General features: G+C 45.4%; 1 protein-coding gene across 3 annotated transcripts in view; it reads right to left on the bottom strand.

Annotated features, from left to right (window-relative positions):
* The window catches only part of MGAT5 (alpha-1,6-mannosylglycoprotein 6-beta-N-acetylglucosaminyltransferase), a 337,061-nt gene that overhangs the window by 184,755 nt on the left and 137,684 nt on the right, over positions 1–14,622 (bottom strand). For all 3 annotated transcript variants that reach the window (XM_004774276.3, XM_004774275.3, XM_013046749.2), the window contains one exon: positions 12,730–12,894. In XM_004774276.3, the coding sequence (XP_004774333.1) occupies positions 12,730–12,894 (165 nt within the window). The remainder of the gene's footprint in view (positions 1–12,729; positions 12,895–14,622) is intronic.

The raw sequence follows: 14,622 nt of genomic DNA, 5'->3' as shown, positions 1-14,622 counted from the left end.
AGAACCCAACGTAGGTCAAGCCTCAAAAATACCACAGAGGACTAATGACAACTTCGCTGTGGCCTTCTGAGGACTCGAGGTAGCACAGCAACATTCTCAAACCGAGGATGATTTCTGTAAAAACAAACACTACATTCCTCAACAGGGGTTTTATATTTGAATAGACAGGAAAATACATAAGAAATTGATCTCCACCAACTCTACCCACTTTGTGACCAAAAGCCCAAATCCCACTCTGAACGTGTGATCCTTCTGTTAAAGTCTTGACTGTATTTAGCTTATTCTCTGAAATGAATAGAACTTGCCCCCACTTTAGTGTCTCTAAAAAACTGGGAAGCTCGTTAGCTTTGGTTAAAAGGTCTATGGAAAAAGTCACACAGAGAACCTTTTAAAACCATTTGCTGAAACTACATTTTGATCATTATAATAATGGCCAATATTTTCTAAGCACTGTGTGCCAGCTCTCCTTATGCATGTTGTCATGCGGCTTCCCAGTGTCCCAACGTGAGCTAGTTTCTGTAGTACAGATGAGGAGATGGAGATGTGAGCTCCCTAAATGTGCTGGCCTCCATCATACTGCTCTTGGAACTCAAATTCGAACCCAGCAGCCCCAGCACGGAGCCTGTACGGCTGGGTGCTGATACGCTGGGTCTCCTCATGATCCCTCTGCATGGAACAGCCTTCCTCAGGCACCCTTATGGCTCCCTCGCTCACTCATTTGGGTGTCATTTCAGAGAGGTTCTCCCTGACAGTGCCCAACTGGAAACAGTACCTCCTTTCCCTGCTATCTCCTCACCTGGCTTCCTGCTCTAGTTCCAGTTTTTTTTTTTTTTTTTTTTTTAAGGAAATGTTTTTCTCTTTTGTGGTATAAAAGAAAAATGCTGTTTATAAAGTCTTTCCTTTTGGAAATACTACCCTTGGGGCACCTGCGTGGCTCAGTCAGTTAAGCATCTGCCTTTGGCTCAGGTCATGATCTCAGGGTCCTGGGATGGAGCCCCAAATCAGGGTCGCTGCTCAGCAGGGAGCCTGCTTCTCCCTCTCTCTCTGCAGCTCCCCTCTCATGCTCTCTCTCGCTCTCCCTCTCAAATAAATAAAATCTTTAAAAAAAGAAAAAAGAAAATACTACCTTATTACTACATAGACTCAAAGACAGATTATGGCTGCTTTTTGTCATTGATAGCCGAGAGGCGTGAAAAACCACAGCTGAGTGAACCCCTCAGAACCCTCAGCTGACAGGTCAGCATGCTCAGCCATGAGCAAGCACTCATCATGGGCTTTCTAGGCCAACTCAGTGGCTACTAACAGCCCTGTACTTCAAGGGAGCAAAAGTCCTCCCTACATGGCACAGCCATGTGCCAACAGCCACCTTCTTAATCCCCACAACATTCCTGGAAGTACAGAGAAGGCAGTTTCTCTTCAGTAACACTGTCTCTTCAGACAGTGTTACTCTGTCTAACAGGGGCCAAAAATGTAATGAGAGAGAGCAGAGCTCATAACCGTCACTTGGAGGACACTCAATTGGGATCGAGAGCTCCACTGAAGAGAAACCACTGGAATTTCTGTCAAGTGGTCTACTAAATTTCAGGGTCACATACCTCAGATTCAGCTTTTACTAATCTTCTCTTAGCCCCAACCCAAATGAACCCTGAAATAAAGTCCTAAATATTTACTTTGGTCTTCTGCTAATCTTGCCACAACCTGTACAGCTCACATTAACCATACTTAATGAAAGCAATTATTGAGAAAGTTCTATTAGCATAAAGTTTAGACAGGTTAATGACTATCTTCCCATGAGAGCTGAGCTCTACAGCACAGGAATTCCCCTCCCTACTTTGGAATGAGAAGGTATAGCCAGGGGTCAGGCACAGTTTCCAGACTTCTTCAGTTTGCTGTGACCAGGGCCGTATCACTTCCACAATATGATTATGAAAATTCCTTGGGGCATCTGGGTGGCTCAGTCTGTTAAGCGTTCGCCTTCAGCTCAGGTCATGATCTCAGCGTCTTGGGATCAAGTCCTGCGTTGGGCTCCCTGCTCAATCGGGAGTCTGCTTCTCTCTCTTCCTCTGCCTCTCCCTTGGCTTATGGACACATATCCCTATCCTTGTCCCTAGATGGCTATAGGGTTTGAAGGTCATTCCCAAGGCCAAAAGGCCAGGCAAAACCAATGGGTCCTCTTGAACTAGTGTAAAGCAGCTCTAGGTTGAGGGTCAGGACAGGTATTGTGGGAACTGCCAATACTCCCTTCCTTCTCCTCCACTGCACGGCGCCGCCCTTTGTTCACAACAAATGCTCTGGTTTCCCACGTGGATGCCCTTCCAGTGGCTGACACAAGGCCCGGCACCATATAGGCAGTGTTGGTTGTAAAACATCCAACAGTGTCTGCCACAGTACTTTGTGCCTCCGCCCTTTTAACCCCAAAGGGTGGGATCTGTCAGTAAGTGGGGTGAAGACACTGTGCCAGCCTCTCAGACACACTGTTTCACTGCATTCCCACGGGCACAGAGGACAGCATTGGCATCGCTATCGCCCTTGTACAGAGCATGGAGCTGAGGCTCAGTGATGGTGAATAAGATGCCAAGCGTGAGTAGAAAAGGCTCCAGGAGTTCTGTCCAAGATTGTCTAACACCAGACCAGATCTAGCATGTGACTGTCAAGCAGCTTCCAGAAATCTCTTATCCCAGGTACCTATACTATTTTCTCTATAAAAGATAGCACCAGCACTAGGTAGATTACACACTCAATAAGCGCTGGCCATCTGCTCCTACCCTCTGGCTCACAGGACAAACTTGGAGTCAGGTTAATAAGTACAAGTCCCAGTGGCCAAAAGTGACTGAGCTCTGATTTTGTGCCTGCCCTTGAGTGTCTCCTGTGTTTGAAATCCTAACCCTCATCACAATCCCGTGGCACAGGTACTTTATGCCCATTGTATGGATGAGGAAAGTGACTGGGTTCAACCAAGGAGACATGGGCAGGAGGTAGCAGAGCTAGGATTTGAATCCAGGCTATCAGGGTCTAAAGTCTGTGTCTGAACCACAAACCTGTTCAGTCTTGTCCCCCCACAGTGGGAGAAGTATTGGCACGAGGCCTTCACTTGATGCTCCCTGTGGCTCTTCTGTAATAACTTCTACAGGCCCATCCCTAGCTGCACGGAGGTTGAGAGCAAGTTCCCACAGTTGATGTTGACTCAAAAGTCTCCCCAACATGGAACATCAAGACAGCTTCACACCAGCTAACAGTGTAGCTGGACAAACTCTGACAAGGCAAACCAACATACGGTTTCAACCCTCCATCTGCCCCAGACACACAAGCCTTCTGTGGGCGCTGCCAAGGCTACGGGTCCTCAGCTTGACATAAGTGGACTTGGGTGCTGTGATCCGGCCCATGAGATCTGCTTTAGGTCCAAAGGTAAAGGAGAGAGAGAGACAAAGAAAGGATATCATTCTGGACAGTAATGAGGAGGACATCTGCTGCCATGAACTGTGGGGTTGCTCAGCCCCTCTCAGCCACACCACTAACTGGATGCCTCTTTCCTTCTTTTTTAAATGCAGCAAACCATTTCAGACCACCTTCACCACAAAGGCTTTCTCTCTTCCTTTTCCGAGCTACACCAAGAAGGAAAAAAACATCAACAAAAACTAGAAACTGGTTTTCCTTTAGGTTGCCTAATTTTAGAAGCTATGGATCTGCAAAGCCAACAGCAGAGCTTAAAAGAAAGTCCATCGAAATCCCACAAGCTTCCATAGCTAAGAAACCGTTTTTAACCAGCCAGCGATAGATACGGTCTCCTGCCGCCAGGGAAACAACTTTAATTCTACAATTTTTCCGACTTTTTAAATCTTGGGCTCTAGAATGCCTCTTTGAAATAGGTGTCAATAAAAACAGGTACAGGACAGACTGGCAGAGACGAGGGAGTGTCTGCAGGAGAGCATCCGCTGTGCTGCGGCTGTGGAAGGTCTCCGGAATCGATACCGTCTGCGGGATGATAGCACAACTGTATCCACGTACCTCATTTAGCCAAATTAGAGCAAGTGGGATCTGTCGCCCTCTGATTAAAACAAACAAATCTATTTCAGCATGTCCTCTCTCTGATCCACTGAATAGCCCTGTGTAGAGGCATTTGCATCCATGAAAGTAAAGCCCCTACAAGTTCCCAAGGTCAGTACTGCACTGCACATTCCTGAGAGCTCCTGTTCTCCACCACCCTCAAGAGGCTGGGGAGAAACAGCATTCCTCATAGGGATACAGACTCGACTTTTTTTTTTTTTTTTTTAAATAAGATTTCATTTACTTATTTGAGAGTGAGGGAGAGTGAGAGAGAGCATGAGCAGCATGTTGGGGAGGGTGGGGCAGAGAGAGGGAGAGAGAGAGATCCTAGGACTCTGGGATAATAACCTGACCTTTTTCCTTCTTGCTGAAGGCAGATGCTTAATTGACTGAGCCACCCAGGTGCCCCCCTACTCTGACTTTCTGAAATGAAAAAGCTAAGTACTTTTTTTTTTTTAAGATTTTATTTATTTGACAAAGAATGAGAGAGAGAGAGAGAGCACGAGAAGTGGGAGGGTCAGAGGGAGAAGCAGACTCCCTGCCGAGCAGGGGGCCCGACGCGGGACTTGATTCCAGGATTCTAGGATCATGACCTGAGCCGAAGGCAGTTGCTTAACCAACTGAACCACCCAGGCATCCCAAGCTATGTACTCCTTAAAGGTAACAAGTCCAAAGGCATTAGTATCAGTAGGTTCCTGCTTTTCTGCAAAGACTCTTCATTCAGAGCAATTTTTATTATATTATAGCTCGTCAGAATGGTTTGAAGCCTATTTACATAATTAGCCACCAAATATTACAAATAAATGATCTTATTATGGAACCTTAGTTTTCAGAAAGTGTAGCAAAGCAAAAGCATTTTCCTCTTTGAACAGGTTAGCAGTCAACTTTCCAGGTGCTTCTGGGAATTCCTGAAGTGTTCAGGAAAATATCAGAGCAGGCCAGGGGCAAAAACAGTGATCCAGAACTGACTGTGTGGTCATCACTGTCATGACAGGAGTTCTAGGACAGTGGATGACCCTGGTGCTTTCCCAGAGGGGGAGGAGCGCATTCAGTTGGGCACCTATTGCAAACCTGCTATTTGCCAGGCTCCCAGGTAGGTATTGGGTTCAAACAAAAAATGTAGGCTATCTTGCCCATACCTTCAAAGAGCTTAGAGCTTGGCTGCAGAGAAAGATGTAGCCTGGGAAGGTCCGAGAATGTCCACAGCAGTGGTGAAAACACAAAGCAAGGGCACGAGAAACCTCTGGGGCTGGAGGGTCTCTATAAGGCTTATTGTGGGAGACAGTGCTTTTAGAGGAGTTTTGAAAAAGATGATAATTAAGAGCCAGAAAAACGGAAGGGCATTCCAGGCTAAGGACAGAAACATGTAAATGTGTAACAGCATAAATAAATAGCATGGTGTAGGCGAGGCTAGCTCCCAGCAGGGCTGTGCACATTCAGCCAGAACAGCAGCATTTAAAATGGTAGAAGAAAGGTTAGCATTCTTGGAGCTGTGTCCTCTGAACCCCCAAGGAAAGAAAAGTTTGAGTCAGGCTTAGGATCTTTCTGGAAATCCAAACCTTAATGTGACATGCGTCTGTGGTCGCCATACGTATTTTACCCACTGCCTGGAACCCTCCCCCCGCCCCACCCAAGACACACTGGGGTGACCTGCATGATCCAGGCATATGCAAAGAGGATGTCATTGAGCACTGTGATTACATGATCAGAACCCTCCCCAATGATGCTCCCCAAAACTTAGACTCCACTGTCACCCTTTCAACCACCACCCCAAGAAGATGTCCTTAGAATGATGGCAACTTAGAAGCCAATACAGCTGAGCTTCTTGAAAATGGTCCCCATGTCTGTACCCAGCAGGGCTGAGCTCAGCATCATCTTCTGAACTAGACAACTGCATGGGCCCCCAACTCCCTGTTAAAGGTGTTCTGAGTTTTTCGGGGTTTTTTTTTTTTTTTGCCTCTTTTAAGAGATTATTGACAAATACATGGGTTTCCTGCTAAGCCTTTAAGTATTGACAAAAAAAGGTCAATTTGGGAATTGTAAGTTTAAAGCATTCAAATGAAGTAACATATGAGAAACTATTTTCTAATCCATACAGCACTACACAAATATTATTATAGTCACTACCGGTGGTGATATTTGAGTTCCTAGTCAATGCAAGTCCATTCTGACATCAACAAAATTAATGTCTTTGAACTGTAATTAGCTAACACTCATATAGCGCTGACTTTGTACCAGCCACCCATCTAAGAAGTTTACTTAATCCTCATCAACAACCCCCATGAAAGCGGGCATTACTAGTATTTTCCCAACTGTACAGACGAGAAAATAGAGCCCTAGAAAGGTTCAGAAAGATGCCCACGGTCACCAGGTGCGAAGTGGTGGGGCCAGGATTCGAACCAGAGCAGCCTGGCTCCAGAACACCGCCTGAACACATCCATGGCCTGAGCACCGGAACCAACATTCCAAATTCCTTTAAACTGATATTCTTCAACATGTGGTTTGCAGCAAAACAACCTGCATTAACACGTGGCTACTGTCTTCATAAGATACTGGAGGTGCTGGCTTGTTTCCTCAATAAAGGCATCACCCGGTCATGACGACAGCTTCTTCCCCATCCTCTCGCATGGTCCACAGTGTCCTCCTCAGGTCAGCTCCACCCGCCATAGGACTCTAATCCCCTCTTCCCCTGGGCGTCATAGCGATGCCCGGTTTCAAGCCTTCTCCGCCCTCCACTCAACTCTCTCACCTGGCTTCCAGTTGGACCCCCTTTAAGGCACCCCACTTCCACATGGCCATTAATTCTTCTCTGAAAATACAGGTCTCATCTCATTATCCGCCGGCTTTATTTAAAGCCTCCTCAGCTGTCACTGCCTACAGAACAAACACAAACTCCCGAGTTCTACACTGGAAACTCTCCACAGATTGCCTCAACCTACCTTTCTCAGGGTCCCCTCCTTCCCTGCCGCTCCAAATAGGCTGTGTAGGCTGTTTCGTGCCGTGAAGTACATCTTTGGGAACCTGTCTTGTTTTCCTTAACTTATTCAATTTACTCTCTCCTGTCTTGATAATTATAGACTCTGCTTAAAATTAATAAAATAGAACTTCCTCTAAAACATTCTTGTAATTTAAATCTACTCTCTCAGGCTGCTTTGCCATCATTATTCTGAATTAGCGGCTCTTTCATGAAAAGAAATAATTACCTTCTGTATAAGCAGGAGTGAAATGCGTGTTGCCAAAAATTTACTGGTCTGGGTCCAGGAAAGGAGTTTCTTAAGGTCAGGATCCCAAGAGCCTTCTGGGAGTTTATAAAAATCTCTTTCTTGGAGGTCTTAAAGATCAGTTGCAAAATTAAAAGTGGTTGGGGCTTAGGACTTGCAAATAGCCTTGAGAGCAAGAGAGAAGGAGGCTTTACGTCTCAGCTGGCCCATGAGCTGAGCCCAACATCCTCAGCGTCTTTCTGCACTGGTCACACGTGGAACACCAGACTCCACGCCACCTTGCAAATAAGAACTCCTCAAACACAGCATAGCTGACATTTTGGGCTAGACTGTTCGCTGTTGTGGGGGCTAGCTTATGCTCTATAAAATGTTTAGCAGCATCCCTGGCCTCTTTCTACCAGATGTCAATAGCACCTTCTCAGTTGTGACAACCAAAAATGTCTCCAGACACTGCCACGTGTGGCCAGGATGTGTAGGTGGGAGAGGGAGGGCAGAATCGCCTGCAGCTGAGAATCAATGCTGTAAAAGCCATGCTCAAAGGGCGGCATCACTTCTCTTGAACCGTATGTTCCTTTCTCTTCCTCCTCCCGCACTCCTTCTCCTTCTTCATGATAAAAATCAAAACACCCTGACCACACGAAGTGAAAACCACACCAACGATGACACACATTTTTCTAGGAAGATATCAAAAGAATTGTTTCTGACAAGGAGCCAAGTCTTTCGTGCTGCCCTGACAAAGAATGAAACAGAGAGCGATGTGTCGATGGGAGAAACATGGTCGTTTCTCGCTCACATTAATAAGAAAGCACCGTGCAATCTCTGGTCTGTCCTGCTTCTCTGCAGCACCTGCGGGCACCACAGGCTGGCCCGTTACCTGATCCCTAGAAGACCACCTGTGGAGCTGGGCAGGGGGCTGGGGCACTTCAGGTGCTACTCCAACACAACTGATAAGACGGGGGACCCAAAGAGCAAAGAGCACTGGTGCAACTTAATTTCAAGGTCCATTAGCAGCACAAAAGGGGGAAAATTGCACTGCCAATGCAAGTCCTGGAACTCAGCGGGGACATTTTTCATTTGCAATTTTTAAATGGTAGAATAATAATTATGATTCTTTTTATTGGGAACAGCAACCCAGATCAAATACATTGCACTTCACCAGCAGACACTGGAAATACACCGCACATGGCTGTTCATGTTTGGGAAACGCAGGCGTAGCTACCATTCCATGTAGACTCAATACTAGAAACCAGCCACTGGAGTTGTGCCTGCACCTTCAGGTCTGTGACTGTGCTTCCTAAATGACCTTGCAGTTGTAAGTGATCGTAATGCAAAGCAATGTTATCATTAAGTTGTGCCTTTTAGCAAACATTCCTTGCTGATCAGTTCCTCAGCTGATGTGGAAAGACGAGAGCTGGTTCTTCAAAGTATAAAGAAAGAAATGCAGAGGGAAACATGCACCCCCCCACCCACCTGACGGGGAGAGCGGCACCACGTGCCCATTCCCCAAAATATTACAATCTAGTGTTGTATCCATCACCTGCCGAGAGGGTGCCACAGCAGGGAAGAATCTGTGGGAAGTTCAGATATGAAAAGCCAAAAGAGAAAAAAATCCTACTTCATAGGTGGTGTTTGCTAGGGTTTGAGAAAGGGAAATGAAATGCCAAGCCCCACTTCCAAGCAAATCCCCAGGAGCAGAAATGGAAAAGAGGAGAAGTTGTTTCTCCAGAAGGAGAAACTCCTTTTAGCAGTGAAACCACATGCTGTCCCCTCCAGCATCATCCAATCGGCGTGGGCAGTTACGGAGTACTGTCAACAGGTAGGCTTTGAACAAGACTGTGGGCTAAACAAAGATTAAGGGGACACCCTCGGGCCTCAGATGGCAAGGACGTTCACGATCACAGTTTTTTGTTTTGTTTGGTTTTCTTTTCTTCTTCTTCTTCTTCTTTTTTTCTTTAAATCTTTCCCCTATGTTAGCACATGGCAAAGAACTCCAGATCCAACACTATTCGCTCCACATCATAATTTAAAACCATAAAAGTAGAGAAAAGCAGACTTGGTCTTTCCAAAAAACAAAAACATCATTCTGAAAGGGGATAATTTTGGCAAAGAAACATTCAAGTTCTTTCAGGGAAGAGAAACTGATTTACTAGGTGACTGGTTGAAGGGTGGGGATTTTTTTTTTTAATCTAGGTTTTAGCTTCTTTGATTCACCTATATCTTCAACAAGATAAACCAAGCTCAAAAATGCAGTTCAAGCTAATTCTTGATTCCAATGAAGTTCATTTCCAGCTAGATTTCTCTAGGGGAACATCCCTTTTACATCATCCAAAAGCCCAAGAGTGATAAATTTAGAAAGAAAAGCCATTTTGGATAAAAGTTACAGAGAACACAGCCGAACAGAGGAAGGGCATGTATACACACATACACACGGAGCTATCCCCGAAAAGAAAATAAATTTAGGGAACCCTTCTTCAACTGCCATGGTACCCAATTTAGAAGCAGTTTAGAGCCAACTAGAAGATATATCAGCAAGCAATAAGACACGACAGTAAGCAATCAGAAACATCAGCAAGCAGTAAGACACCGGAGTAAGCAGTAAAGACACACCAGGGAGAACATTTCTGAGCAATTACCACATGTCTTAATGCAAAAAGAGAGAAAGAAAAATTTCACTCAGTTGGAACTGGAACCCTATAACAATGAACTCTCTCCCAGCTCCAAGCCATTCCTGCTAGGACAGTAAGGGTACAGGGACTGTAGGGCCATGGCTCAGAGAGAGGGCAACAAAAGCAAGAAATGGCTTCTTCCTGAGCAAGGGCTACAAACTGAAGTTTCTGTCCTTTTTGGCACTCTCATCTGCAGACAGGGCAAAGAGTTAGATATAAGTTGTTTAGCTGACAAACTATAAAGCTCCCCTCCCCCACCCTCCAGGGAAATAAAGGAGGATGGCTCTATTTCCTCCTGGTCTCGCTAAGGGAGGAATGCACTTGCTTACACAGGGACAAGCTTGTTTTTTACACAGGTTGGCCACAACAGACCCTTAAGACATGGAGAACTTCCTTACTAGACAAGTTATTAAATATCCCAGGAAACTGTCAGCTCTCCAGGAACTTCTAAGAAAATGGCAGCCTATTTTTCAAAACTTGCCCATTTGTGATGATTTACAAAGGAAAGCAAGGAAGACAGCCAATACTCACCGTCTCTCCTCTTTATGGTGCTCGGTCTTAAGCTGAGGCTCAAGGGATTCCAATACCAAAGGTAGCCCCTGCTCCAAACACCCAAACTCCATAAACTCTAGCTTCTCCTAGATGTTGAGAAGACTGGGTAAAATCGTGCCAAGGGTCACAAACATTAACCGGTGTTTCCTGGATGGCTGCTGGATATTAGCTTCCTCTCCTCCCTTCCAATTATCTTCTGGGTCACAATCCATTCTTAGGAGTCTGTAGCTCTTCCATAAGACCCCTATGCCTCAATTCTACCCACCTTCACAATGCACATTCTTGTGAGAAGCCTCATAGCTACCCCCATTTACATGGCCACCGTCGATGGGATTTTGGGCATTAGATTTGGGCATTAGATTATTTTCCTGATTGGCCAATAAAAATCGCAAAGACAGAGTGGTTCACACACAAAAAATACAAAGGAAGGAGAATGAAGTTAATTATCAGAGGAACAACTCTAAATCTGCTCCCTCCTCCCCCCATCTCCCCAACCCCACAAAACACACAAAATCCTTTGGTTCTTTATCAGTAAAACACAGTACCAGTGGCACGGGGCAAGGAGACCCATCAGAGCTAACAACTTAGAGAATGTGCTCAAGAGGTGTGTGTTAATCGAGTCAACTAACTCACTCAGTATGTGGGGCTGGGAACCCATTAGAAAGAAGTAGTCACCAACTCCCTCCCATTTCATTCCTGGAGGTCCACCTACAATTCTGGACCCAGGTACTTGGAGCCTAGGTAGGATTAGCCTCCCAGTGAGCCTGGCACACAAAGAGGACAGCCAAAGGCTGATCCCTCATCAGGGCAGAGAATGACAACAGACCTGTTTGCAGGGGCTCTATAGGACAGAGACAGTGGGAGGCGGCAGAGGTCAAGGCAGAGCACCCCACTCCACCTCTGGAAATATGATAATGCAGAACTGCCATGAAGTCAGCAGATAGGACCTGTCCAACAGCATTGTCTACTGCAGACAGGGTGGAGGAGTGGAGACTGGAGAGGCATGGGTTCCATTTATTAATAAGCAGCTCAACACAGTGGGAGGTTTTCTTGTCTAATTACAGAAGCTGTTGGAAACTGCAGGGAAGATAGGATTTATGGCCCAGATGACACTGCCTCTGTGTTGTAATTAAAAGTTATTTTTAATACCTTTCTTTGGTTGGACACTTTGGATTATTAGAAATATATTTTGTAATTTAACACTTGCTAAAGGGCAAAGAACAGAAGAGAAAAGTAATACAACAAGCTTGCATAATGGGAAACAATTAAATGTTTTGACACTGGGAGGTAGGAAAGGAAAAGAATCTCTCCCACTTTAGTCTGTACATTTCTACAGCACAAGTGAGAGGTAGAGAGAAACCCCAAAGGATGCTAAATTCGATTTTCAAAGTAGCAGAAAGCAACCCAGCTCCTTATTTTATCCATTAAGTAGAGTTTGGATACCACCACCAGGAGCGCAGACAACTCATTTACAACACTTCACCCAAAGCAACTCATCTTTATCCTCAGGCTCTCTGCTTTTTCATTCTAATGAAAGCAAATCCTAGCACAACCACAGAGACTCAGACCGACCCCAGGGCTGTGCAAAGGGAGCATCCACATAAGCCGTGGGCAGACCAGGCTGTGTGTGATCTGGGATTGGTTTTTAATCTATGCCTCTTCTCTCATCCAAGATTCCACTTTAAAGAGGAGGCTAGACAAAGTGCATCCCCAGGAGACAGGCAGGGTGGTGCCCGGGAGCAGCGACAGAAGCAGCCCAAGCTCAGGCAGGGGCTGTTTATTTTATCAGTCCCATTTCCAGAATTTCTATCTCCCCATGTACACACAAAATGCATTTTTTGCAATGGTGGCTCTTCCTTAACAACGGGAAGGGGAGAATCTCTTACACAGAACAGACTTTTGAAACTGTCTGATAAAAACGGGGAGGAGAAAGGATCTCTAACTGGCACAAACTTCCCAGATAACCTCTCTATTCCATTTATCCATGCAAAGAATCTTCTCATTAAAAGTGAATTCCGGAGCTTATTATATGAAACGTGTCACAGAAACCACCAGATATTACACATCGTGATGAGCCTTTAAAGTCTTTTAACATGTTAATCAAAAATAAATTTAAAATCAGCTTCAGAGGGGTCGTACCAAGTTGATGGGCTTTACCCCAATAAGAACCACTGTGCTCCTTGATTCTTTTCCCAGGTCAGAGCACGGTTGGACTCCACGTCAGGGCGCACAACAGCCGCTCTTACCTGCCACATTAATTTTCTCAAGTGCGACCAAGCTGGGGACAGCTGTGGTGGAGTTGGTCGCATTTGTTCCCGTGCCGTTGACTACAAGATTGTCCACCTTTGACTCTAACTTGCCAATGCGCTGCAAGATATTATCCAACAGCACGGCGAGAGTTTTCTTCAGATCTGTAAAAGAAAATGCAGAGAGTTTAAAAACTCGTTGGCTTCTGTACATGTGTCTGGTGCATTTTCTCTCCTCTCCTCTTCCTCTTCCTCCTCTGTCTCTGACATGAAGAACCAAAAAGAGTGGCATAGTTGAGAAATACTGCTTGAAGACATGTCTTGAAAAACCCTATCTTAAAGATGACAGAGAGTACAAAACACATTGGTCTCTTCTGTCACACGAGTTTAGCAGGAGGGGACATAAAATTATTCCCAGCCACTAAGGAGACTCCATGTTTCTTAGCATCCTATCAAAGCACTCTGTTAACTTCCTTCGTACAGCATGATGGGTCTGACCTATACAATGACAACCCCCAAGTGAAGCGAGGTCTTACAGTAGCTTCTGGACCAAGTTCATTGTTAGTTTCAGTGCTGTATACTCTAGTACATCCCATTTTTTTTTTTTTTTTTTTTGCCAAGTCTTTACTTTTGTTGGGTACTTTGGTAATAGTTAATAAAGACTACAGTTCCAGATGCTGGGCATGCTGGGTTAACGCAGAGGTAACTACAATGAGGTTTAGAAAGATACTTAAATTAAGATCAGACTCATTCCTTCATTTGGGAAATATTTACTCAACAACTACTGTGCCAGGCACTGTTCTAGATGCTGGGATATTCTCTCATGGTGCTTATATTTAAGAGCTGATTCCCTTTCTCACACATCTGACTGTGGAACACCTCTCTCCACTTCTCTCCAGACAGACACTTTATCCTCATGGATACAAAAGCATTTACAAAGTTTGTACACAAGGTATTTCACACGTACAAGGAGATTAATTAAGCCTCTCTCCTCTGGCAACTCATAATCAGAGAAAGATACATTGACCTGCACGTGTTTTAAAGGCAGAAGGACACTTGGCCAGCCATCCATGGGACTAGAGTCCAGCTTCATGAGTGAATTGGGAGTGGTTCCGGGGAGAAGAGTACCATGTAGGGAGCAGGTTACGCAACACCCTGAGCTGAGACAAGTGCAAAGTTGCCGCTTTCCCTCCTACTGGGAATAGTACCAACTTGCTTTGAGCAGGTGATCTCACCTGACCAGGAGAGAAGCGCACACTGGATCAGTTCACTGGCCCCAGAACACAACCAGCTAACCTTGAACCTTGGCCATAAGGCACTCAGGCTGTCCTATTTTGCCAGGTGGAGACGAAAGTCATCAGAACAGAAACAAAGATGTGTACTGGACATGGAAGTTTATATTGTTGGTGGTATACAGATGAGAGCCATGGCAGGAGCAGACTAACTATTGCAAGCAGAAAGCAAACCCACAAAGTCTGGTGCTTTCTGTTTGGCATAAGCACAACCTCCCCACCACTCTCCCCGAGCGGAACATCAGACTTCCTCACAAGGTCAACCTCTGCAGCAGTTCGTTCATTCGTTCTAACAAATACCCAACCAGGGCTATTTCTCGCTCTTCAGCCCGTCTCTCACCTACAGGTAAGAAGACGGCTACGACATTAGAGCAACAGGCTAAAAACACCATCACAGCAGAGAAGGGCAGAAGGGAGCTAATGTTTCCTGAATGCCTTTTACAGCCCACCCGCAAATCTAAGAAGCCCCACATTACCTTCGCCTCCTCCGTGAGGTAGGTGAGGTAAAATGACTTCATTTTACAGAGGAGAACACAAAGCTCAAAGGCATGAAGTGACGTGCTCACGGCTACAGAGATAATAAACTGGAGTGGGAACTTGA

This window comes from Mustela putorius, unplaced genomic scaffold (genome assembly GCF_011764305.1).
Source record: "Mustela putorius furo isolate JIRA1106 unplaced genomic scaffold, ASM1176430v1.1 tig00003867_pilon_pilon_pilon, whole genome shotgun sequence".
In the NCBI taxonomy this organism is placed as follows: domain Eukaryota; kingdom Metazoa; phylum Chordata; class Mammalia; order Carnivora; family Mustelidae; genus Mustela; species Mustela putorius.
Note: the sequence above shows the minus strand (reverse complement) of the source record. Positions and strands in the feature narration are given on the sequence as shown.